This window comes from Neodiprion pinetum, chromosome 4 (genome assembly GCF_021155775.2).
Source record: "Neodiprion pinetum isolate iyNeoPine1 chromosome 4, iyNeoPine1.2, whole genome shotgun sequence".
In the NCBI taxonomy this organism is placed as follows: domain Eukaryota; kingdom Metazoa; phylum Arthropoda; class Insecta; order Hymenoptera; family Diprionidae; genus Neodiprion; species Neodiprion pinetum.
Genome location: NC_060235.2, coordinates 22,697,246 through 22,723,865, shown reverse-complemented (window position 1 = coordinate 22,723,865; position 26,620 = coordinate 22,697,246). Strand labels below are relative to the sequence as shown.

At 37.0% G+C, this 26,620-nt stretch overlaps 1 protein-coding gene and 1 long non-coding RNA gene across 3 annotated transcripts; both read right to left on the bottom strand.

The window, feature by feature from the left end:
• Positions 1-583: 583 nt before the first annotated feature.
• On the bottom strand, positions 584-8,920 carry LOC124217152 (putative RNA-binding protein EEED8.10). Of its 2 annotated transcripts, XM_046622489.2 has the most exons (7): positions 8,565-8,920; positions 8,389-8,483; positions 7,769-7,896; positions 6,962-7,251; positions 5,529-6,046; positions 4,882-5,158; positions 584-4,786 (listed from the first exon to the last, which is right to left on the bottom strand). In XM_046622489.2, the coding sequence occupies exons 1-7, from the start codon at positions 8,632-8,634 to the stop codon at positions 4,251-4,253; spliced, it is 1,914 nt and encodes a 637-aa protein (XP_046478445.1). In that variant the 5' UTR covers positions 8,635-8,920; the 3' UTR covers positions 584-4,250. The 2 variants fall into 2 exon arrangements, with proteins under 2 accessions (XP_046478445.1, XP_068991608.1); XM_069135507.1 differs by lacking the exon at positions 5,529-6,046 and having other exon boundaries at positions 6,978-7,251.
• Positions 8,921-21,586: 12,666 nt separating this feature from the next.
• On the bottom strand, positions 21,587-23,278 carry LOC124216551 (uncharacterized). The gene is made up of 3 exons (XR_006882630.2): positions 22,550-23,278; positions 22,225-22,398; positions 21,587-21,736 (listed from the first exon to the last, which is right to left on the bottom strand). It is a non-coding gene; the product is annotated as an uncharacterized lncRNA (long non-coding RNA).
• Between the last annotated feature and the right edge of the window lie 3,342 nt (positions 23,279-26,620).

Sequence of the window (26,620 nt, the reverse complement as noted above, 5' to 3'; positions counted from 1 at the left end):
ACCCCTGCAGTTGGGACATTATGACGCCAATTCATAGATAGATCCAATTTTGAAAATTGCATGCAACTGTTTTTGAAACGATTCGTATAATTAAACTGGATTTAAATCATTCTTACAGTCGCAATGTGTTTTATATTTGTAAAAAAAGTATTCCCAGTTGTCTCGCTTTGCTTAGCTTAAGACTATAAATCATGTGCAATGTATACGCGACATGTTTAGATAATTATTGTAAATTAATTGTTTATTCCTTCGTATACATATTAAAAACTATAATACCAGTGGTACTTATAACAAATATAATATTTTGTGTTAACAAAATACAGTCAACAATATATTGTTACGTGTAAATCAAATTTTTATCACTTACTCAACTATCAGAAAACTGTTTATATCTCAGAGGTTGTGGTGTGCCTTTCTTACCACTGAATATATCATAGCATATCGTCGGGATGGTGGAGTAAAGAGCCACCTTGGTTTTGAAGGTGAAAATCGAAACGACCTGTCCCCTTTTACAAGTTTAAAAGCGAGTTGTCCTGTTTTTTACTTCAAACCCGCCGAGGTGTCACATTTTTGAAACTTAAAACTGACGTGTCACTTTCTTGAACTTCAAAATCTGTGTGTCTCTTTTTCTAATATGAAAACGACGTGACTCTGTATTCCACTAACCCGACGATATTATGAAATGAAAAAAGTGGTGACGCGATGCTGGGATTCAGGAAAATAAGAAGAAAGAGCACGTTTCGAGAATACTGATAACACATTGAAATTGATGCGGTCTCGTGCTCAAGCACGTGATTCAAACCAGTGATGGGGTGGGATTGGTATAACAGTTACACTTGCCTCTATTTTGCCTAAAATTAGTGTGATTAGTGTGCTCACTTGTCAATTCAGTCATTCACATGATTCTGGGAATTAATGCAAAAGTTATTAAAGTTTTGTTATCAAGTTATTGTAAAACTTTTTTGATAGAAAGTAGAATTAAGTAAATAGTAAACACGCTTGCCCATGGCTTTTACATCACTTAGTTACTAAAATTTTTCTATCGAAAATCAAAGAAATATACAATATTGATAGGACGTTTAATATTAAATTGAATGAAACTTGTTATATCAATAAAAACTATCTAGCGTGAGATTTGCACCATGTTACGTTCCATGTACAGGACAATGAAACTCATCTGTGAGAAATCGATTTCAGAAATAATATTCGAAAACGCAATTTAATATCATCAAATAAGTCATTACTTATCGTGAATTCAATAATAGTTTCTCAATGGTCTCCAAAACGGTTGAGAATAGAGATAAAAATTTTTCAAAGTGTATTAGGATACTGACCGAGATGGCAACCATCCATTTTGGATCTAATTCAGCACATGGTGTCACCACAAGTGACTCATTCTTAGATTAACCAAAAGTCAGATCGGACCAAACTTGACAAGTTCTTATCTTAACCTACTATACCCTGAAGATAATCAAGTGTCTGACGAACAGTACGACGGACCGACATTATGCTAAATTCTTTTTTTTGTTTTGGTTCATGTAAATTACGAAACGCTAATATATATCCAAATAATAACAGTCGTTTTTTGGCCATAACGAATACTTTTTGTTTCACTTAATTACGAATGACGAAAATTATTTTTTTTTTTTTTTAATGTACTTAGTGTTACGGTAGTTAAGTTCTTGGCATCAAACCGAACCTTTCGTGTAGATTCACCTTTGGATTTTTTCAATGCAATGTCCACAACTATGTAGAAGTTGATTAAATTTCCAACGATAGTATGTTGATTATTGGAATATACAAAACTTACCACACAAACACAATAAATATCATGTATCATATTCTCCTGCCATCGAATCAACCTAAGTAAATATTCGTAACAAAGGCATAAGTTCATTAAGGACAATGCTACGAATTACTATATTGATAACTTGTGAATTTTCTGGAAAATAAAACTTGATTTTAGTGACTTGTAACAAATATATGACACTATGTCCCCTATTATGGGCATATACCCATTATTTTGTACATTCTGAACACCAGTTCAAATCATTTATTTGATAGCTGCATTGCATCCAAGGTGTTCACTCCAAATCTCTTGACTCGAATACCCGAGTTTATATGTATACTAGGGTGCTTCGTTTGAGACAACTATTTTTTTTTTTACGATCCATTCACGGAATATCACTCTAAACATCCAAAAAAGAATTCTCACCAAAGATGAGCTCTTAATTTTAATTCTAAGTACTCGTTAAATGAATTTGAAATTTCCCCATTTATTTAACACGTATATTTTAATATTTTTTTTCAATTATCTATAGCAACGCGGCATTTTACGATATTCAATTGGCAATAGGTGGAAATTACAAAGAAATCTTTGCTCTTTAAAAGCACCGTTTTATGAACCGCCTCGCCAGTAAAAAATTTTAAAGCCGATTTTTTCTCTAATTTCATGCTTTTTTTCATTTTTCTCTTAAACCACTAACTTCACAGCAAAATTGTATTGAATTTCTTTATATGAAATTCAATTATCTACAAAAAAGGTCATCTAAGCCAAAGCCGTAGAGCTTTATTGGCTAAGATTTTTTACTGGCGAAGCGGTTCATAAAACATAGATTGGCTATAGGTGCTTTTAAAGAGCAGATTCCTCTGTAATTTCCACCTATTGCCAATTGAATATCGTAAAATGCCGCGTTGCTATAGATAACTGAAAAAAATTGAAATTTACGTGTTAAATAAATGGGGAAATTTCAAGCTCCAATGGTCCCATTTCTAATGCTTTCTACATAATAAACACATTATTATTAATTAGATGTGTTTATTGTGAAAAAATGAAATTTGTACTCGTGATTAAGTCACCTTAAGTTATTGAATAGTAAACATTTATTGGCACTGTAAATTGGTAACAACCTTAACCATTTTCTATCAGTGTTTCCTATTTAGCTATCCTTTGGATTTTCAGAATCACACTTTTCACTGACTATTATTATTGGACTGTCTCATGTACGAATATTAACACACCATATTTAAGATTCTTCCAGTTTGACTGGGTTGACGTCAAACGTTTTTTTTTGTAGCCCAAGTTTAGTAGAGTTACAGCTTTTGATACATAAACCAACTGTCAATTCGGCCCAAAAATCAGTCATTATTTAAGGATTTAAGAAAAGAAAAGAGAGGAGGTGAAGATATTTATGAGAAGTTGAAATAGGTGTATATTTTTATTGATGTCAGTCGGAAGAAAATAAATTATATTAATTTTACGTTCGTGATATTCTGTATGCATTAAATAATAAAAATTAATAAGTGTTACACACAATTGTTACTCGTTATTTACACGATATTCCGAAACACCGATTTTAATGCATTACTAATGCACAAAACGAAATGAAAATATTTATGTAATAGATTTTAATTTTAGAAATAAAATAACCCACATCTAGTATAGTGAATCTCTTTTATTCATAAATTTTTTTTCTCGTAGTAATAAAAATAAGTCGCACTCAGAAATATACATGTAAGAAAAATGACAATATTAATTATGAATCTTCTGTTATTACCACCAAGTTTGTGAACTCAAATAAACAACTGTCAGAGTCGAGTATAATACAAACTTAAGTTATGAATCAAATTGGCTTTACATATAGAATTTCTAGAATGTTGTTGAAGACTATTAAGAAATCAACTTGTTTATCGGAGTGTAATATATTAGAATGTCACTTTACAGTGTATGAGAACGAAAATGAGGTATATAAAATTTTGGACAATTTTCATTTATGTAATCACTGACATGTGACAAACAGGTAATGCGACTGAAGAAATAGTTTTCAAAATTTGTATCAACATTGTTGTAAAAATTCCATTGAATAGGTATTCCTGTACATGAAGAAATTTAAAGTTGTCAAGATTGGAATATTGATTGTATAGACGGCCAGGTAGTACACTTCTTTTAGTACAATTTGCTATAATTGTGTTTGAAATAATATAACTATGTAAATGGGAATAATGCACGTAACTTAAGCACACTTGAAGACACAAATCGTATTCGCGCTCGTCTATTTCACCGTTATAGTAGTAAATTTTGCTACAAAAAACGGTTAATTATAACACTAGCGAAATTAATTGAATAATTTTGCGTAGTGCAGAATGTTCGAACTATTCAGCTGTCTACATTTTGCCTCTACACTTTACGTAAGTAGAACATGTTTAGAAACTTGCTATACTCAACAGTTTTAACTAATTTTCTCTTCTCCTCAGATATCGCAGTCATCAAAGAACTCATCGTTCTGATCATCCCAAGCATTTCTATCGTCTGCTAAATCAAAAAAAAAATCGTCTTTGTCGCTATCATCATCCTCCGAAGGAAAGTAGCGACCATGATCAAAGTCGGGCCTCATATGAGTATGAGACAGATCAACATTTACGATTTGTAACAATGGAGATATCTCAATCAACTCATCAAGATTGGTGCCAGTGCCTCCGACTATAATTTTGAGTATCGAGTTGTTTGTTCGCACCTTAGTAGCTTTAACAGCTACTTCTAAAGTTGAGTTTGTAATGCAATCACATCCCGATAAGTCAAGCAGTTCAAGTTGTGGGCAGACTTGAATCAGAGCCGATGTGCCAGAATCGGTAAGACGAGGACACCCTCGACATTCAAGATGTTTCAACTGTTGCATGTGAGGTAGGGCATCATCAGACACGTGCCCCATATAGCTTATCAACAATTCATTTAACTTGGGTAGCGATGCGATTGCAGCAATACCCTCATCCGTTACAGTGTTACAGCCTGTGTCAACATAACAATATTCAGTTGGAAGGTTCTTAATTGATGATGAAACAAACCTAAAAGAGAATTTTCAACAAATCGTTCACTCATCTTACCAGTTAAGTCAATGCGTTTGAGTAACACGCACTGAGCAGCAACAGCTAGGAGGAAGTTATTTGTTACTACAGGATTCCATCCAACATTCAACCTTTCCAGATTAACCAGGTTAGCCACGTGTGACATTGCATTTGTAGTCAGTAACGGAAAGTACCCCCACAGTTCGAGGTCCTTTAAGCTGTCCACACGAGAAGCAATTGCCCAAATTGCATAATCGCAAAGACTTACACATCTGTTGAGCGACAACGAACTCAGGTTGGAGAACTTGGCAATGGCCTGATAACAAGAGGACAAAAATAATTCCATCATTAAAGGTATGGTTTATTATATGTATTTGAGAACGAGTTATATTCCATCCAGGGGTGAATAAAACTCAATAATTTTTGCTTTTATGTCTTAATATTTTAAAAATCTTTACCAAATGTGAATCCGATCAAATGACATTCAGGACAAAGTAATATTTCCTCACATAGTAATACTGTTTTGAAAAAAATGTTATGTAAAAAGATGAATATTGGGTGTATGTGGCTTTATAGATTATACCTATTTAATCATCTTGTTAAAATTTGTACTTGAGAAATCATTGATACTATTAACGAACTTTCAACCGCCCTTTTAACTACTAAGTAAAAATTAAAGAACTTACGTTGGAAAAACTACATGATGAGACAGCATTGCACTGAGCCAAAGAAATTTCTTCAATTCCATCAGCCGGTAGGTGCACCAAGCATTTGCCGGTGAGTAAAGAATTTTGGACTATTTTGAGAGACTTTAATTTTTTATTTTTAGAAAACAATTTGATCAAATCATTGTCGCACGAACTTGTGCACGATCCTAGAACCAGTTTTCTTATATCTCCACAATTTTGAGTCAACGAGTCGATGCCTGCTGATGAAACATTCAGTGACGTAGTATCTATAGTTTGTAGATTAGGGCAGAACTTGCCAATGATAGTCAGTGTACTTTGACGTAGTCTGTGCGATATTTGGGACAAATCAATGTGATTCAAGAAATGACCACATCGTAATAGCACTTTGCGTAAAGTTGGAGTATCGATGCTTGGATCCTTTTTACCCGGAATATACCCCCAAGCAGATAGTGATAAATCTAATCTTTTCACTGCTCGCCAAGATTCTAGGCTCACAGCATGCCACCGCTTGCAAACTACAATGAAAAAATCAAGGAATAAGGAATGCAACTCAGATGTGATACCGATGTGATACCGAATAGTAATGTTCACTCCAGAACCACTATGTGATATAATGAGATTGGAATATAGATTTTCATTCCAAAAGTTATTAGTTTTTTGGATTCCAAAAGTTACTGAAACGCCTGATCAACCTCTAAATATTGTATCTCGAAGCATAATTTCAACTAGTGAGATACCTGAATATTCTTTGATCATCATTTCCTTGAAGAATGTACAATATGTTACCAGAAATAAAAAGATGCGTCTGTGAAATACAGAAAAGCCAGGGAGGCGGCTGACTGGGAAAAGCAGGAATAGTCAAGGATTTTCATAATTCAAGGAAAGTCTAAGAATTATGATGTCCGACAGGGAAAAATGTATTTTGTCTTTGTTTTTTCTCTAAACTTATATAAATGATGGACGCTATGATAAGGTTCTGCAAAATTGATGCTAATTTACGGCATACTTGTTTTCAATCTAGCCTGTTATTCAAGAAGAGCGTATGATGATCCCGTATATTTGAATTACAAGTTGCAATAGATTTTATAGATAACTTTTACAGTAAATTTTTGCAAGTTTTAAATGCTCTAAACATGTTACAGTGAATTTGGGACACACGATATGATAGGAATGTGTGCTGTCATTGTTACGATACTAAATAGGTATATACTGTATTGTTCCAAGTATAAGCCAACCCTGCATATAAAACATCCTTCAATTCTGAGACAGTATTTGAGGGTGTTGTTTTTTAGTAACACACAAATAATACAGGTCTGCGTATAAGATGAGGATGATTTCAGCGGGTACTGTCAACGACGAAGAACTTCGACTTATATTTGGAATAATACGGTACATTAAGTCAAAAAGTGGTGAGAAATGTGAAGAAATACCTCTCTCAATTCTTACTCTATCAGTAATTGGCAGGTGAAGAAACACATGGATTAGGCAGTCATCGTTTAATTTATGTATTGGAGCATCATCTTCTAATGAATCTTTAGTTGGTATGTATGGTTGGAAGAGACAGTCATTGGTTTCTGTGTGTTGCTGTGTTTTATCTTTTCTAGCTGCAACTTTTCGTTGGTTTTCGACACTATCTGGCTGATGCCATGAGTCAGCTGGCATGACTCTTAGATCTCGATTGTGTAAATGAATTTCTTTCCGACTGCCATCTCGTCTGGCTCTGAAAGGTGCAACAAAAAACTTTCATAAACATTATGCTGTGCTGAAGAAATCAGTGTGGATTAACTTTGCATGGGTAAGGAAAATTGTAAATATCGTTACATGATAATTATTTTCTAAAAAGTAGAATTTTTGGGGTTAACAAAACCATCCGTTTTTTTTTTCAAATTCAGATTATCATCAAAAATTGCTGATGATAAAATTCCACTTCCTACTATCATAGATAGTAGTTCTAGCAAACATAAATTTTTACGATCAAACTAGTTTAATCTGCAAAGATCTGTCAGAAATGTTAAATAACGGTTCATTCAAGTAGATTCTTCATAAAAATCAATAGAACTTTTGTAGATCATTGACTCATTTGCAGCAGTTTCTGATATAACCACTCACCACCACATTGGCGGTAATCTCAGCTTTGAAAATGATGGTTCCTTACAATACATATCAGAATTAACTTACTAAAATGATACATAATAATTTCTTAAAATTTAGAATAAAAAAAGACTTGAGAAACTTACTTCATGGCATCGTCAACGGTGCTGAATGTAACGAAAGCGTAATTACTTTTTCCACTGTTTCGTTTGAGGTAGCAGCTGTCAACTTTGCCATATTTTGAAAAGACATTCTGCAGATCTTTTACAGTAGTCTGTAAAGTAATGTATAAAATATTGTCAGTATAACATTATATTAGCTGACTAACTCCTATGTACTGCTTGACGTTTGTGAAGTCGCTTAATCGTGCATTTAGATGCAACCTCCACACTTAGAAAAATACTATGCGTTCTTTTCATCGGATCAAATATATTATTGGAGATTATGTTACTAAGATTAATTGAAAATTAAAAATCTTAAGGCAATGAAATCAATTTGCTCTTTCCCTTTGTATATTATTTCAAAATTCTTGAATTCAATGTACAGTTTACCGTATTGTTCAGACTGTAGGACGACTCCGCGTATTAGACGGTACCTTTAACCGATGCTATCAATCACTAACCACAACAAAAATCCTCGGCTTATATTTGGAACAATATGGTACTTACCCTACAAGCGACCTTTGATATAAATATATGCATGTTGCAACGTTACATAGCATGTGCATACATACAATGGAATTAAAAATGCTAAAACGTGTACTAACTCTTTGTGCCAAATTGCCGATGAAGAGTTTTCGGATTGGCACCCCGTCCTCCGTCGCCGAAAGGTAACACTCGTCTTCGGAATCATTAAGTTCGTCTAGAATTGATGTAAGATTGAAAGCTAACGTCATATCAGAGCAACGTCAAACATAAATTTTTAGAAGGTTACGAAACACACCTTTATACGAATATACGTAAACCCTTGTCATTACTTCGCAAACGTGACGCAATATTTCGTCTCTATCCATGATCACAGTTAATTATTTAGAATGTTATGCTAATAACCCAGCTGATTTTGTGTCACTTTATCAATATTTATCAGATATCTTCTCAACAGTGGATATCACCAGAAGATTTTGGCAACACACAATTCCCATCTTGAATCTTTGTATAGTTGAACCGGTCTTAGGCTACGGTAACTGCGGTTACTTCAGTCAGTGTTCACAAGCGAATTGTACACTAATTGTACACTGAGGTCATGGTGACAGCAGTTACTTAAGTCAATGTTCACAAACGAATTGTACTATGGTATATAAGTACCATAGATTTGAAGAGATAGGCTGCGCGCTGTGCACCAAGATGAAACCGTAATAAGAGACAGAGAGCAGCAGCTCGGGCCTGCGTTCTCACTCTAATCGGTGACTTTCGGAAGAACCATTATATTGGCAAGCACATCGGCTGGATTTTCACGGGCAGTAAAATACCGCGAGACCAAGCAGCGTGACCATGCGACAGCGAACAACGGCCCGTGAAAATGTGTCAGTAGTGCATCCATAGGCTAATACAGATAGGCCAGCCCGCTCGTCTATCATGTTGACTGAAGAACATAAAGACGGATACCCCTGAGTAAATCTTTGTGACCAGTTTTCGGCGGGCAAGTTGGCGCAGGTGGGCCTGGGAGCGTAGGAGGGTTCTGCTCCGTCGACTCTACCGAACGGACTCGCACCGACATTCGTAGCAGACAAAGTAGTGTCGGTATGGAAGCTTGAGATTGAGTCGGTATAAAATAAGTACGTAAGACTACTTGTCGACTGCGATGTAGAAATGTCGATCAGCTCGATCATTCCCGTGGGAAGAAGTGTAACCACGTTCACCGCCAACCACCCCCAACCACCTCCTACGACCTCTTACCACCTCCAACCACCCTCTAACAGCTCCTACCAGCTTCTACAACCTCCTACCACCACCGAACACCTCCTATCATCGCCTACCATTTCCAAACACCTCCTACCACCTCTTGCCACCACCAACCACCTCCTACGACCTCTTATCACCTCCAAACACCCTCTAACTCCTCCTACCAGTTTCTACCACCTCCTACCACCGCCTACCATTTCCGAACACCTCCTACCATCTCCGGTCACCTTCTACCACCCTCTACCACCTCCTACTAGCGTCTACCACCTCCTACGATTTCTCAGTACCTCCAACCACCTCCGGCCACCTTCGTCCTCCTTGCCCTCCTCGACCTTCGCCGATCGCCGCCAACCACCTCCAAACACCTACGTTGACTGAAAAATATAAGGACAGTTGCCCCTAATGGGCTTTGGTGTGACAACCGAAAATCGTCATGCGCTTGCGCTCCCTGAGATATTCCAATGGTAGAGTTGAGAACTTATTGCAGAACATCAGAGAATTACCGATCTCGACACGATGTTGGCTGCATTCACCTTCCGAGTAACACAGTCTTCGCAACGGTAACCCCAAGCCAGTACTTAGCCTCTGTGGACTTACCGACTTGTCAGCGATACAAGAAATTATTAATGAGAATAAATTTCTTCCTAAATTCGTAGCAAAACAGTGATTTAATAAAGTATAGGTACCTGAGAGAAGAATGTATACATATTTATATCTGATGTAATAATGATGCAGAGACCAAACAGTACACATGTATATGCTGTCCTAGTACGATATTAATATATATGATCCATTTACGATTAATACATGATGCATACCATAAATTACATAATTTTCCAGGAGACAAACTAGATTATCTACAATAATCGGCTATAATACGAAAACAGAAGAATTATTCATTTCGAAATGGAATTCTATTTGACACGCGCTAGATGTATTCCATAACATTAATATTCATAATTATTCCAACAACTTTTCATTTGCTCTCTCGATCTTGAATTTTCGTAGGCATAGAACCGAAACGCTATTTTAGCTAGTCGCAAGTGAACACTCTACGTTGGGTAGAGAAGCAAAGTTGTTTTTCGAGAAGTGTTCGTATGGAAAAAAATTCAGAGTAACTGTAATACATCACGAATGCGCTAATTTTGATCGAAATGAAATGGATGCTCCGTATATGAGACAGTATTTAACGCAGTGTCCTGATTTGAAGACCTAAACAGGTGATTACCGGTGATTTTTATTTATTTTTTTTTGATAGGGAGAGATAGAACGAAGCTTCTTAAAACTTCGAGTGTATTTTAACGCACATTTGAAAGGTGGGACCAAAAATTTTTATCATCCAACTGTTGCAGAACGGCAGCGTTATTAGCTAACCCGTTAACGGAAGGATATATCTTTAGTCAATGGCTGACCATCGAAGGGCCTAGACGCTTGAGTCTAAAATCAGGCAGGAAAGATAAAGTGCGTATTTCGTGTCTGAAATGTAAAAACTTAAATCATTATACATCATATCATACAGCATAGATCATACATCGTACATAGTATTAAAATTCGAAACGAAAGTTTGAATGTTCGGATGTTCAGAAAGTGACGTCACTCAACATTTTTTTTCTCCTAACGCCATCGATCTATACATATAGACGGAAATCAGCTAACCGAATTCCTCAGTCTGGAAACAACCGCGCAGTAGAGCGGACGTATGAAAATCGCGCTCCGGAAATTTCGAGTACGGGGTTCTAGATCCTGCGCTCCGGGTCCGCTTCCTGGTGCAACTCGAGTTCCAGGACAAGCGCTCTGTAGTTTCTACGCTACAGGTCCACTACCTGGTGAAACTCGACTTTCAGTACAAGCGCTGCGTAGTTTCTGCGCTCAAGGTTCACTACCTGGAGAAACTCGACTTTCGGGACAAGCGCTCCATCGTTCCTGCACTCCAGGTCCGCTACCTAGCGAAACTCGACTTCAAGGAGAGGACGAGGAGGACGAGGATTTGTGCTCAATGAGTTAAACGTTTTTATATTATTCAATGGCAATTGTAATTATATTTCATCTAAAATTTTTCAAACTTGTCCTGTTTACAATAAATTATTTCAATTCATTTTTCGCGCAAGCACAAATTCAGTAGCTATAAATGCGCTGATAAAATTTGTTATATTATTAATTAATTAATTGATTATACCAATCCTTACACAATATTTTTGATGTGTTCTTATGCTGAAAATATTAATAACTATTCAAGGTATAACTTGAGGTGGTTATGGGTGGTTGTTGGAGGTGGTTGGCGGTGGTTGGAGGTAGTCCGAGGTGATGAAAGGTAGTCGCATGGTGAGGTGATGGGGTGATGGCGTAGTGGGGTGATGGCGTAGTGGGGTGATGGGGTGGTGGGGTGATGGGGTCATGAGGTAGTGGGGTGATTTGCATTTTTGGCGACATTTTTCGCGATTTTGAAAGAAGCTGGAATAAATTCGTTCTGGCATTATTCCGACGTAATTTTGCGAGACAAATCATTTAAGCGCAGTCCCGATACGCTGCGAGCAGCTGATCAGAAATTACAGCCAAAAATCCAGAATCTGTGTTTTCGACATTTTTCAGCAGGTGCTTTTTCCTTCGTAACTTCTTTCCTGTTGATTTCACGCTCTTTTCGCTGCATTCTCTGAGTTCCTGGGGATCCAATTAGTCAGGAAAGGGTCACAAGTCGAATCTGAGACCACAAATTTTTGGCTCCAAAAATGAAGAAAGAAGTAAGGCTAACCCCTTTCCATTTTTGGCGAAAATTTTCGCAATTTTGAAAAGTGCTGAAATGAATTCTTTCTGCCACTAATCAGACGTAATTTTGCGCGACGAATCAATTAAGCGCAGTCCCGATACGCTGCGAGCAGCGAATCAAAAGTTACAGCCAAAAAACAAAACCTGTGATTATATGAATCCTTACGTAATGTTTTTGATGTGTTCTTATACGGGAGAGATCAACGGGAGAGAAGATACGAGGAAAGAAGCACATGCTGAAAAATGTCGAAAACACAGGTCATCGTTTTTTGGCTGTAACTTTCGATGCGTCGATCGCAGCGTATTGGGACTGTGCCCAATCGATTTCTCTCGCAAAATTACGTCGAAATAGTGCCACAATTAATTTATTCCAGCACTTTTGAAAATCGCGAAAATTTTCGCCAAAAATGCAAAGGGGTTAGCCTTGCTTTTTCTTGATTTTTCGACCGAAAATTTTTGGTCTCAGATTCGATTTGTATGACCCTTTCCTGACTTATTGGATCCCCAGGAACTCAGAGAACGCAGCGAAAAGAGCGTGGGATCAACAGGAAAGAAGTTACGAAGGAAAATGCGCCTGCTGAAAAATGTCAAAATCTGAGGTTCTGGTTTTTTGGTTGTAACTTTTTATCCGCTGCTCGCAGCGTATCGGAACTGCGCTTAATCGATTTGTCTCGCAAAATTGCGTCCGAATAGTGCGAGAAAAAATTTATTCCAGCACTTTTCAAATATTAATCCTCACGTAATATTTTTGATGTGTTCTGATACTGAAAATATTTATTGCTATTCCAGGTACAACCCGAGGTGGTTATCGGTGGTTGTTCGAGGTGGTTGGCGATTGATGGAGGTGGTCGGAGGTGGACAAGGAAGAAGAGGAACTGAACTGAGTCTCAAAGCCCTGTTGACATAAAAGCAGCTATTCGATAGAAATTATAGATTATAGTTTACACAGCCCATTGCATGATATTTCATTATAAATACATATGTTGCAATGTATTTAGGAATAATTTATCAAATATACAGAAGTCATGTGCAAATAATAAATGAATTGATTCGACCGCAGTTTGATGTATTCATTAGAGCTTTAACAATAAATTTAAGCTTTGTTACTTCTTTTATTTTATTATGGATAATCGAAAACATTTCCGACTAATCGTGCTGTGGAAGCATGGGGATTAAACCAAATGTAGCAAAAGATTAGAAACAGTGTATGTAGAGTACGGGTATTTTTCTAATAATGCAAATAGAATAGAATACCACGCCTTGCGAATTAGCTTTCCAGTCAGAGATGAATGATGAATTTTAAGGACTGCATTATCGTTGTTGAATACTCTATGCCTCATGGGAAAAGAAAATCTGTAACGACAAACTTGATGCACCGGATCATCGTCGACTTAAACTTTTGAAATGTCCTACCATTTCCGAACACCTCCAACCATTCTATTTACCTATATTACCAGATTAGCTATGATATGAAAAGAGAAGAATTATTCATTTCGAAATGGGATTCTATTCGACGCGCGCTCGATGTATTCCATGACATTAGTATTCATAATTATTCCAACAACTTTTCATTTGCTCTCTCGATCTCGAATTTTCATAGGCATAGAATCGAAACGTTGTTTTAGCTGGTCGCAAGTGAAGTATCTGCGTTGGGTGGAGGAGCAGAATTGTTTTTCGAAAAGTATTCGGATGGAAAAAAATTCAGAGTAACTGTAATACATCACGAATGCGTTAATTTTGAACGAGATGAAACGGATGCTTCGTATATGAGACAGTATTTAACGCTGCGTAGTGATTTAAAGACCTAAAAAGTTGATAGGGAGAGAAAGAACGAAGCTTCTTAACACTTCGAGTGTATTTCAACACACATTTGAAAGGTACGAGCAAAATTTTTCATCGTCCAACTGTCGCAGAACGACAGCGTTATTAGCCGAGCCGTTCACTGAAGAATATATCCTCAGTCAACGGCTGACCATCGAAGGGCCTGGCCGCTTGAGTCTGGAATCGGCAGGAGAGATGAAGTGTGTATTTCTTGTATGAAACGTGAAAACTAAAAGCATTATACATCATATCATATCATCAAACATCATACATCATACATCGTACATCATACATCATCATACATAGTATCAAAGTTCGAAACCATAGTTTGGATGTCGGACGTTCAGAAAGCGACGTCACCAATTCAAAATCAGCTAGCCGAATTTCTCAGTCGGGAAACAACCGCGCAGTAGAGCGGACGTATGAGAGTCGCGCTCCGCAAATTTCGAGTATCGGGTTCTCAACCTCCCGGATCCCGCCCTTCGGCTCCGCTACGTATTTCGAGTACCGGGTTCTCAACCTCCCGGATCACGCGCTTCGGGTCCGCTACGCGGTGAAACTCGACTTCCAGGATAAGCGCTCCGTGGTTCCTGGTTCATGTTTACAATAAATTATTTCAATTCGTTTTTCGCGCAACCCCAAATTCGGTAGCTGTCAGTCCGTTAATAAAATTTCTCGACTTCCACGATAAGCGCTCCGTGGTTCCTGGTTCATGTTTACAATAAATTATTTCAATTCGTTTTTCGCGCAACCCCAAATTCGGTAGCTGTCAGTCCGCTAATAAAATTTCTCGACTTCCAGGATAAGCGCTCCGTGGTTCCTGGTTCATGTTTACAATAAATTATTTCAATTCGTTTTTCGCGCAACCCCAAATTCGGTAGCTGTCAGTCCGCTAATAAAATTTCTCGACTTCCAGGATAAGCGCTCCGTGGTTCCTGGTTCATGTTTACAATAAATTATTTCAATTCGTTTTTCGCGCAACCCCAAATTCGGTAGCTGTCAGTCCGTTAATAAAATTTCTCGACTTCCAGGATAAGCGCTCCGTGGTTCCTGGTTCATGTTTACAATAAATTATTTCAATTCGTTTTTCGCGCAACCCCAAATTCGGTAGCTGTCAGTCCGTTAATAAAATTTCTCGACTTCCAGGATAAGCGCTCCGTGGTTCCTGGTTCATGTTTACAATAAATTATTTCAATTCGTTTTTCGCGCAACCCCAAATTCGGTAGCTGTCAGTCCGCTAATAAAATTTCTCGACTTCCAGGATAAGCGCTCCGTGGTTCCTGGTTCATGTTTACAATAAATTATTTCAATTCGTTTTTCGCGCAACCCCAAATTCGGTAGCTGTCAGTCCGCTAATAAAATTTCTATAACTTTATATTCTTCTCGTAATCTTTTTGGTCAAATATGTCGATAAAAAAATTATATTGAACCTTACACATTATTTTTGATTTGTTCTCATGCTGAAAATATTTATTAGTATTCGAGGTATAACTCGAGGTGGTTGGCGGTGGTCGTTGGGGGTGGTTGAAGATGGTCGGCGGTGGACGAGGAGGAGGATAAGGAGGACGAGGATTTGTGCTCGGTGAGTAAAACACTTTTATAATATTTCATGGCAATTGTAATTATATTTTATTTGAAATATTTCAAACTAGTAATGTTTACAATAAATTATTTCAATTCATTTTTCGTGCAAGCACATATTCAGTAGCTATGAATAATCTTATACAATTTGTTATATTATTAATTAATTAATTAATATTCTTATAATATTTGATGGCAATTGTAATTATATTTCATCTGAAATATTACAAACTTGTCACGTTTACAATAAATTATTTCAATTCATTTTTCGTGCAAGCACATATTCAGTAGCTATGAATAATCTTCTACAATTTATTATATTATTAATTAATTAATTAATATTCTTATAACATTTAATGGCAATTGTAATTATATTTCATCTGAAATATTACAAACTTGTCACGTTTACAATAAATTATTTCAATTCATTTTTCGTGCAAGCACATATTCAGTAGCTACGAATAATCTTGTACAATTTATTATATAAAAATTATTATATTATATATATATATATATTATATATATTATAAAATATTATACTAAAAATATTCATTACTATTCCAGGTATTACCCGAGGTGGTCGGAGGTGGACGAGGAGGAGGACGAGCTGGACGAGGAGGAGGACCAGGTGGACGAGGAGGAGGACGAGGTGGACGAGGAGGAGACGGGGTGGGTCGTGGGAGAGGACCTCTCCTCTCCTCCGAGGAGGGGAGGGGGAGGGGCAGGGAAGGGGGAGAGGTGGGCGGGGAGGGGTGCGGGAAGGGAAGGGAAGGGGAGAGGTGGGTGGCGGGGAGGGGGATGGGGAGGGGGAGGGGCGGGGGAGTGGGAGGGAGGGAGGGAGGGAGGGAGGGTGGGTGGGAGGGAGGGAGGGAGGGCGGGAGGGAGGGAGGGAGGGCGCGAGAGGGGGGGGGGGGTGTACTGCTCTATTAACTCTAACAGGCTCGCATCGACATCCGTCCTCCACTCTCTCCCTCCCTCCCTCCCTCCCCCCCCGCCCGCCCGCCCTCCCTCCCTCCCTCCCTCCCTCCCTCCCGCCCTCCCGCCTTCCCACTCCCCCGCCCCTCCCCCTCCCCATCCCCCTCCCCGCCACCCACCTCTCCCCTTCCCTTCCCTTCCCGCACCCCTCCCCGCCCACCTCTCCCCCTTCCCTGCCCCTCCCCCTCCCCTCCTCGGAGGAGAGGAGAGGTCCTCTCCCACGACCCACCCCGTCTCCTCCTCGTCCACCTCGTCCTCCTCCTCGTCCACCTGGTCCTCCTCCTCGTCCAGCTCGTCCTCCTCCTCGTCCACCTCCGACCACCTCGGGTAATACCTGGAATAGTAATGAATATTTTTAGTATAATATTTTATAATATATATAATATATATATATATAATATAATAATTTTTATATAATAAATTGTACAAGATTATTCGTAGCTACTGAATATGTGCTTGCACGAAAAATGAATTGAAATAATTTATTGTAAACGTGACAAGTTTGTAATATTTCAGATGAAATATAATTACAATTGCCATTAAATGTTATAAGAATATTAATTAATTAATTAATAATATAATAAATTGTAGAAGATTATTCATAGCTACTGAATATGTGCTTGCACGAAAAATGAATTGAAATAATTTATTGTAAACGTGACAAGTTTGTAATATTTCAGATGAAATATAATTACAATTGCCATCAAATATTATAAGAATATTAATTAATTAATTAATAATATAACAAATTGTATAAGATTATTCATAGCTACTGAATATGTGCTTGCACGAAAAATGAATTGAAATAATTTATTGTAAACATTACTAGTTTGAAATATTTCAAATAAAATATAATTACAATTGCCATGAAATATTATAAAAGTGTTTTACTCACCGAGCACAAATCCTCGTCCTCCTTATCCTCCTCCTCGTCCACCGCCGACCATCTTCAACCACCCCCAACGACCACCGCCAACCACCTCGAGTTATACCTCGAATACTAATAAATATTTTCAGCATGAGAACAAATCAAAAATAATGTGTAAGGTTCAATATAATTTTTTTATCGACATATTTGACCAAAAAGATTACGAGAAGAATATAAAGTTATAGAAATTTTATTAGCGGACTGACAGCTACCGAATTTGGGGTTGCGCGAAAAACGAATTGAAATAATTTATTGTAAACATGAACCAGGAACCACGGAGCGCTTATCCTGGAAGTCGAGAAATTTTATTAGCGGACTGACAGCTACCGAATTTGGGGTTGCGCGAAAAACGAATTGAAATAATTTATTGTAAACATGAACCAGGAACCACGGAGCGCTTATCCTGGAAGTCGAGAAATTTTATTAACGGACTGACAGCTACCGAATTTGGGGTTGCGCGAAAAACGAATTGAAATAATTTATTGTAAACGTGAACCAGGAACCACGGAGCGCTTATCCTGGAAGTCGAGAAATTTTATTAACGGACTGACAGCTACCGAATTTGGGGTTGCGCGAAAAACGAATTGAAATAATTTATTGTAAACATGAACCAGGAACCACGGAGCGCTTATCCTGGAAGTCGAGAAATTTTATTAGCGGACTGACAGCTACCGAATTTGGGGTTGCGCGAAAAACGAATTGAAATAATTTATTGTAAACATGAACCAGGAACCACGGAGCGCTTATCCTGGAAGTCGAGAAATTTTATTAACGGACTGACAGCTACCGAATTTGGGGTTGCGCGAAAAACGAATTGAAATAATTTATTGTAAACATGAACCAGGAACCACGGAGCGCTTATCCTGGAAGTCGAGAAATTTTATTAGCGGACTGACAGCTACCGAATTTGGGGTTGCGCGAAAAACGAATTGAAATAATTTATTGTAAACATGAACCAGGAACCACGGAGCGCTTATCCTGGAAGTCGAGAAATTTTATTAACGGACTGACAGCTACCGAATTTGGGGTTGCGCGAAAAACGAATTGAAATAATTTATTGTAAACATGAACCAGGAACCACGGAGCGCTTATCCTGGAAGTCGAGAAATTTTATTAACGGACTGACAGCTACCGAATTTGGGGTTGCGCGAAAAACGAATTGAAATAATTTATTGTAAACATGAACCAGGAACCACGGAGCGCTTATCCTGGAAGTCGAGAAATTTTATTAGCGGACTGACAGCTACCGAATTTGGGGTTGCGCGAAAAACGAATTGAAATAATTTATTGTAAACATGAACCAGGAACCACGGAGCGCTTATCCTGGAAGTCGAGAAATTTTATTAACGGACTGACAGCTACCGAATTTGGGGTTGCGCGAAAAACGAATTGAAATAATTTATTGTAAACATGAACCAGGAACCACGGAGCGCTTATCCTGGAAGTCGAGAAATTTTATTAGCGGACTGACAGCTACCGAATTTGGGGTTGCGCGAAAAACGAATTGAAATAATTTATTGTAAACATGAACCAGGAACCACGGAGCGCTTATCCTGGAAGTCGAGTTTCACCGCGTAGCGGACCCGAAGCGCGTGATCCGGGAGGTTGAGAACCCGGTACTCGAAATACGTAGCGGAGCCGAAGGGCGGGATCCGGGAGGTTGAGAACCCGGTACTCGAAATACGTAGCGGAGCCGAAGGGCGGGATCCGGGAGGTTGAGAACCCGATACTCGAAATTTGCGGAGCGCGACTCTCATACGTCCGCTCTACTGCGCGGTTGTTTCCCGACTGAGAAATTCGGCTAGCTGATTTTGAATTGGTGACGTCGCTTTCTGAACGTCCGACATCCAAACTATGGTTTCGAACTTTGATACTATGTATGATGATGTATGATGTACGATGTATGATGTATGATGTTTGATGATATGATATGATGTATAATGCTTTTAGTTTTCACGTTTCATACAAGAAATACACACTTCATCTCTCCTGCCGATTCCAGACTCAAGCGGCCAGGCCCTTCGATGGTCAGCCGTTGACTGAGGATATATTCTTCAGTGAACGGCTCGGTTAATAACGCTGTCGTTCTGCGACAGTTGGACGATGAAAAATTTTGCTCGTACCTTTCAAATGTGTGTTGAAATACACTCGAAGTGTTAAGAAGCTTCGTTCTTTCTCTCCCTATCAACTTTTTAGGTCTTTAAATCACTACGCAGCGTTAAATACTGTCTCATATACGAAGCATCCGTTTCATCTCGTTCAAAATTAACGCATTCGTGATGTATTACAGTTACTCTGAATTTTTTTCCATCCGAATACTTTTCGAAAAACAATTCTGCTCCTCCACCCAACGCAGATACTTCACTTGCGACCAGCTAAAACAACGTTTCGATTCTATGCCTATGAAAATTCGAGATCGAGAGAGCAAATGAAAAGTTGTTGGAATAATTATGAATACTAATGTCATGGAATACATCGAGCGCGCGTCGAATAGAATCCCATTTCGAAATGAATAATTCTTCTCTTTTCATATCATAGCTAATCTGGTAATATAGGTAAATAGAATGGTTGGAGGTGTTCGGAAATGGTAGGACATTTCAAAAGTTTAAGTCGACGATGATCCGGTGCATCAAGTTTGTCGTTACAGATTTTCTTTTCCCATGAGGCATAGAGTATTCAACAACGATAATGCAGTCCTTAAAATTCATCATTCATCTCTGACTGGAAAGCTAATTCGCAAGGCGTGGTATTCTATTCTATTTGCATTATTAGAAAAATACCCGTACTCTACATACACTGTTTCTAATCTTTTGCTACATTTGGTTTAATCCCCATGCTTCCACAGCACGATTAGTCGGAAATGTTTTCGATTATCCATAATAAAATAAAAGAAGTAACAAAGCTTAAATTTATTGTTAAAGCTCTAATGAATACATCAAACTGCGGTCGAATCAATTCATTTATTATTTGCACATGACTTCTGTATATTTGATAAATTATTCCTAAATACATTGCAACATATGTACTTATAATGAAATATCATGCAATGGGCTGTGTAAACTATAATCTATAATTTCTATCGAATAGCTGCTTTTATGTCAACAGGGCTTTGAGACTCAGTTCAGTTCCTCCTCCTCCTCGTCCACCTCCGACCACCTCCAACAATCGCCAACCACCTCGAACAACCACCGATAACCACCTCGGGTTGTACCTGGAATAGCAATAAATATTTTCATTATCAGAACACATCAAAAATATTACGTGAGGATTAATATTTGAAAAGTGCTGGAATAAATTTTTTCTGGCACTATTCGGACGCAATTTTGCGAGACAAATCGATTAAGCGCAGTCCCGATACGCTGCGAGCAGCGGATAAAAAGTTACAGCCAAAAAATGAGAACCATTGTTTTCGACATATTTTAGCAGGTGCTTTTTTTTCCTTCATATTTTCTCTCCCGTTGATCCGACGCTCTTTTCGCTGCGTTTTCTGAGTTCCTGGGGGTCCGTTCAATCAGGAAAGGGTCATACAAATCGAATCGGAGACTAAAAGTTTTTCGCTCAAAAAAACAGCAAGGCTAACCCCTTATTATTTTTTGCGAAAAATTTGGCGATTTTGAAAAGTGCTGGAATAAATTCGTTCATGCACTATATTGACGTAATTTTGAGGAATCGATCGGGCGCAGTCCCAATGCGATGCGAGCAACGGATCAGAAGTCACAGTGAAAAACCAGAACCTGTGTTTTTGATATTTTTCAGCTTGTGCTCCTTCCTTTGTAACTTCTTCGCTGTTGATCCCAGGCTCTTTTCGTGCATTTTTTGAGTTCCTGGGGGTCTACTCAGTCGGATAACGATCATACAAATCGAATCTCAGACGAAAAATGTTTTGCACAAAAAAACAGTGAGCTTCAGGGGGGAGCCTTCTTTAGAGGCTTCAAAAAATCGGTATTTTCGAGGATTTTTTGGGGAAGGAAAGAAATATCCGATTAAAACGAAACTTCCAGGGTTTATTGTTATGTATTTCAACAGTCTTCTCGAATTTTTTCATTAGGATACATGTCATATTATGCCTGGTACAAGCATTTCACCGAGGCGTCTCGAGTATGCATTTGTCGTGCGGCGGGAAAGGTGCAGGTCGCAATTTCCATCTGAAACAAAGAAACCAAAAAAATTTTTACTTCTCAATAGTATAGCTTCTAGTTAAATCAAGAAAATTCCACAAAAAGAGAAAAATTCAACAATTTTCCGCAAAAAAAAAAAAAATTCATTCTTCTTGGGAAAAGAATTCACTTTAGATTGTTTAAAAAGTGGGTTAATCTTTACGCTTCGCGATAGCAAACTATAATAAGATAATTGAATGTCAGCGAGAATCGTCAAGAGTCGTTTATCGCGTTTCTTGTTGTTTTTCGCGCTGAGTAACCATCAGCATCCGCACAAAACAGCCCACCAGGCACTGCTCGCGAGGGCCAAGAAATGCTTGAATGGCAAGAATCATTGTTTGCAACATCCCATTGGTAAACGATGATAATTATTAGAGAAATTTCAAAAGCATTGGGGCCTTTTACAGTATTGCAGGATTCATTTTTTCTTTCGTTTGCAAAAGAATCAAGATAAATAAATAAATGTGGTAAAATACCGGAACGTAGCTGGGTCCGGTCTCTTGAGTGGCGCAGCTCAAATTTTCCGGTCCAACCGCGCCCCGAATCGTGCAAGCGATCAAAAACAGGTTGTAAGCAGAGAGCCAAAAACACTATTGGCTGTTCCAGGTAGCGAAATCTAGACGGTTCGATCCAGAACGTTAGCAGGTTATCTGAAATTATTTTAAATTAAGACAAGATGAATAATTAATTAATTAGTCAATCACTTCAAGCTTTACAGTCGTTGCGTGCTTTCCAAATGTCATCCGTGGTAATACTATTCATCATTGTGACATCACTTCAACTGGTAGTAAAATAAATTACCATTTTGACGTCAGACGTTTGAACGAAGTGAGATGGGTACTGATGATGGTGCAGGTTGTTCCCTCGAACTGGTATTATCGGCTAAGGTGCTTGCACCAGCTGCAACGCGGTCCACTGCTGGGGAATCTTGGATCAATGGCTAGAGAGACGGTATCGATGCCGATACTTGATCAGCCGACGTTAAAATCTCGTCCGTAATTGACTGCACGCAGAGCGTAGATCAGCAAGGGTTGACGGAAGTTGTCAAATATTCCTAGCGCATATTTCTGTGACGATATTTCATAGATTAAAATATTAACAGAGTGTAGTTATACCGTCGGGAATTCTTTCGCAATCTAGCATGTGCGGCCAAGGAAAACTAAGGCTGGACAACGCGAACTTGCAATCTCTACGAACGGTGAGACAGACTGGCTTGCAGGCTGGTATCTGCATCGCTACTCGCTCCGTAAAAACTAGATCGAATACCGAAAACAGGAAGAACTTGAGATGACGAGAGCAGTTGGAATAAGTGGAATAAGTGCATAAGCGCGGTTAGGTGAAAGAAAAGGCGGTCATAATAGATGAATTAGATTGCAGGGAGTGGGAATGAGAAATTCGAATACGATATTCTAACAATTACGCCGTCACCTAAAATCTCAATGTAAAAATTTTGGTAATTTCAAGCGCGAGATAAACTAACAATAAGAATAAAAGGAAACCAAATGAAATCGCAACGCAACGCTTATATATCTCAAGATACTGGAATGAAGAAAAAGAAGGAGGAAGGCTGAAATGCAACACATCACAAAAATTGATAACATGAATCTGTCGTTACATTTTATATTATCATATTCGTACAATAAATTATTTGTGAGTAATTATTATTATTATTGTTGTTGTTGTTGTTGTTGTTATTATAATACATAGTTCAAATATGTATTGTTCATTCCAATAACCAATATTGTGACAAAAGGCAACATTTATTTTGTAGTAATATACAATTGTTATAGGTATGTATGTATAATAGGTAGTTTAGGTATCGTTATATAATTATTATCAATTTATATAATTGTAATAATTGCAATAATATAGTGATTCTTTATTTAATAATATTTTACGTTTCTTCGTGTTTTGCTTTAATTTCTTTTTCTTTAAATTTATTTGTGAACAATATTTGTTATCCGTAAGAAGTACCTATTGTATTTCATGGGCGAATATAATATGTATAGATAAAGTAACAGTTGAATAATATTCATTTCTTGTGAGATTTTTTTTGTTAACTAAAGTTTTTTCTCTCGCACAAGATAGTGACCAATTCCCCGTTCACACGAAGAATGAAACCGCAAAGCAAAAGAAAAAACTGATTAAATATCATTAGTGAGCTAAGAAAGTAAAATGGCTGAAAGATACGTGTTATTAACGGAGAATTGTTCTCTTTGAAAAATTGTAATTGGTAAGTATATGTTTTCATTTTTGTGTGTTTTTATAATAAAAAATACGATAAAATACGAAAATTCTATGTACGTATGCACGTTTACGCGCCCAAAAGCCTTCACAGATTTATATTATATTGTAGAATAATGATAGCCTCGTTCTAGACGGTATATCGTTACTTAAGGACGTTATAACATTATTTAATTAGCGTCCATTTATAACTGACATTTTCTCAATGACTTTATTCGCCTATTTAAATATGTTTAATTTTATTATTTTACACACAAAACGATTAGAAAGTGATATACGCAAATATCTATTATCCCGGCATACCCATATTTTTTGTAAATACTGAAAACGAGGGTCCACCGATTGGATATAATAAAAGATTACATAGTATTACATAGCTCTATATAATAACCGCGAATTTCCGTATACACTATGTGTCTATTGTTTAAAAATTTCATTATACACACAGTACAATAAATAGGTATGCATTATATGTATATAGGTATGTATATGGCTGTAGATTATTCAGGTACTTAATTATACACTAATATATTCAAAGCGAGCGACCCTTTGATTGTTACGCTGAAATTTCATCTACACGTATGTTAATTATGATGAGAAAATTGCAAGCTGACAAACTCTGTAAATTTATATTAAGTGTAATTCTCCTGTAAATTATTCCTGCGTCCGTAAAAAAAATACGCAATATCTTTTTGCAGTCGTGTATTAAAACAGAAACGGGAAACGAAAGCAAAACTATAATTACGTTGAAATGGTTCATCGAATAAATATCACCACATCCAATTTTATATGTGTGTATATACCTATACTATACACATATTGAAGTGTATTGAAAAAGGTTTGAAAAATTATTACATACATACATACATGACAATTAGTTTGGCAAGTGCTCACAACGACTTGGTCCGACGTGTTATACTATATATTACTAATATTATTATTGTTGTTGTGTTTTAGTTACTGGTGTTGTTAACACTAAGATAATACAGTCAAGATTAAAGAGAGGCAGGAACGCAACAGTACTGTTAACTTTACTACGTTTCACTAAAATTATCGTACATAAACATTAATTTTATTTAGTATTTATGCAACGATGTTTTATTCTAATAACATCTATCGATCCAGGTTAAGACTCTACACTTTGTTATTACATATGCATGTGTATACAATTTGCGTGTATTCTTCTTCTTCTTCTTCTTCTTATTATTATTATAACAATAATAATTATTCGTACAATGAACTACAGTTGCATTAATTTTGATAGTTAGTTTTCGCATTCGTATTCAGTGTATTCGTTTATACGTACGCATAAGCGTAATGCATGCACGAGTTGTGCCGCTGGAAATACATTACTACATTATATTCAACACATTACCCTGCTTTTTATCAATATTAAATATGGTAAAATAACGATATATTGTAATAGTTTATAACTTACAATCGAACTTCTAATTTGATAATATATGTATATGTGTATATAATATACATACCAGCATAAGTTATTTTATACGTAACTGTATTAGTAGTACAATATTATAATATAATAGGTATAATAGTGTGGGTTGATTATTCAGTCGCATTATCATTATTATTATTATTGTTGTTGTTGTTGTTAATATTATGCCATGTAAGCCTATAATGTTTCAACCTTTCCAGATATAAATTTAATTAATTTCCCTTGTGAGCGTTCGCCAAATTTTTGGTTTCTTTAGTTATTATTCATATACTTATTTATTCATTTGTTTGTTTGTTTGTTATACCATATCAATTCATTACGCGGGTTTGCCTTATAATAATAAGTGCAGTAATAATATCATGCTAAATACGTAACGTGTATGTATATACATACCTACATTTAAAGTATTTCGACAGATGTCTGAATTATTTTTAATCACAAGTATTTTGGAACTTGATATGTTTATACTTTACACGTGTTTTATTATCATTTTAATTAATTGATAGATTATTTTATATTTACTGAGAGACTCCAGGATTGCCGGTGAAATAATGGAAATCGATTTTCATTTCGAGTGTAGTATTATTTCGGGAGTAATTGATCAATAAGCGTTATTTGAAGCAAAAGAAAACGACGGTAAGAATGATGTTCTGAAATTATTCGTGAAGTTTGAGCGTCGACGAACGCCTGAGGAAAACATACGGCATGCAGTTAACGATATTCTTGTTGTATCATTAAACTTGACTTGATACACAAGATCGATTCCGTACAGAATATGTTTCGTAGATAGAAAAGAAAAAAAAAAAAATGACAGGAATGAAGGGAAAATACTATCGGCTTATTTGAAAGGGCTTCAATATTGCAACTAGATCATATTAATTGAACGAATTTAAACGCACTCGAGAGCCTTGGTAGGTAAATTGAAATATACAACAAATCAAAGTTAATTTGAGTTAGTAAAAAAAGAAAACCAATTAATAAATATTCACTGACTAATGCTCGAAAATCTGAAAATCAATTTTTGTCATCGGGTTTGTTTCGATAGAATAAAAAAAATCTATCTGAATCTTGACGAATCTTTGCAAAAATTACTCCAATCAAAGAACAACGAACGAACGAGCTACATAAAAAATCTAGCGCAATTTGAATATATATAATTAAAGTTTATGAAT

Excerpts from the sequence above, each read along its gene's own strand:
- LOC124217152 (XM_046622489.2), bottom strand. The coding sequence starts at position 8,634 with ATGGATAGAGACGAAATATTGCGTCACGTTTGCGAAGTAATGACAAGG. Across the intron at positions 8,484-8,564 it reads TTACGTATATTCGTATAAAG|ACGAACTTAATGATTCCGAA; the intron begins GTGTGTTTCGTA and ends CATCAATTCTAG. Across the intron at positions 7,252-7,768 it reads ACCGTTGACGATGCCATGAA|AGCCAGACGAGATGGCAGTC; the intron begins GTAAGTTTCTCA and ends TGCACCTTTCAG.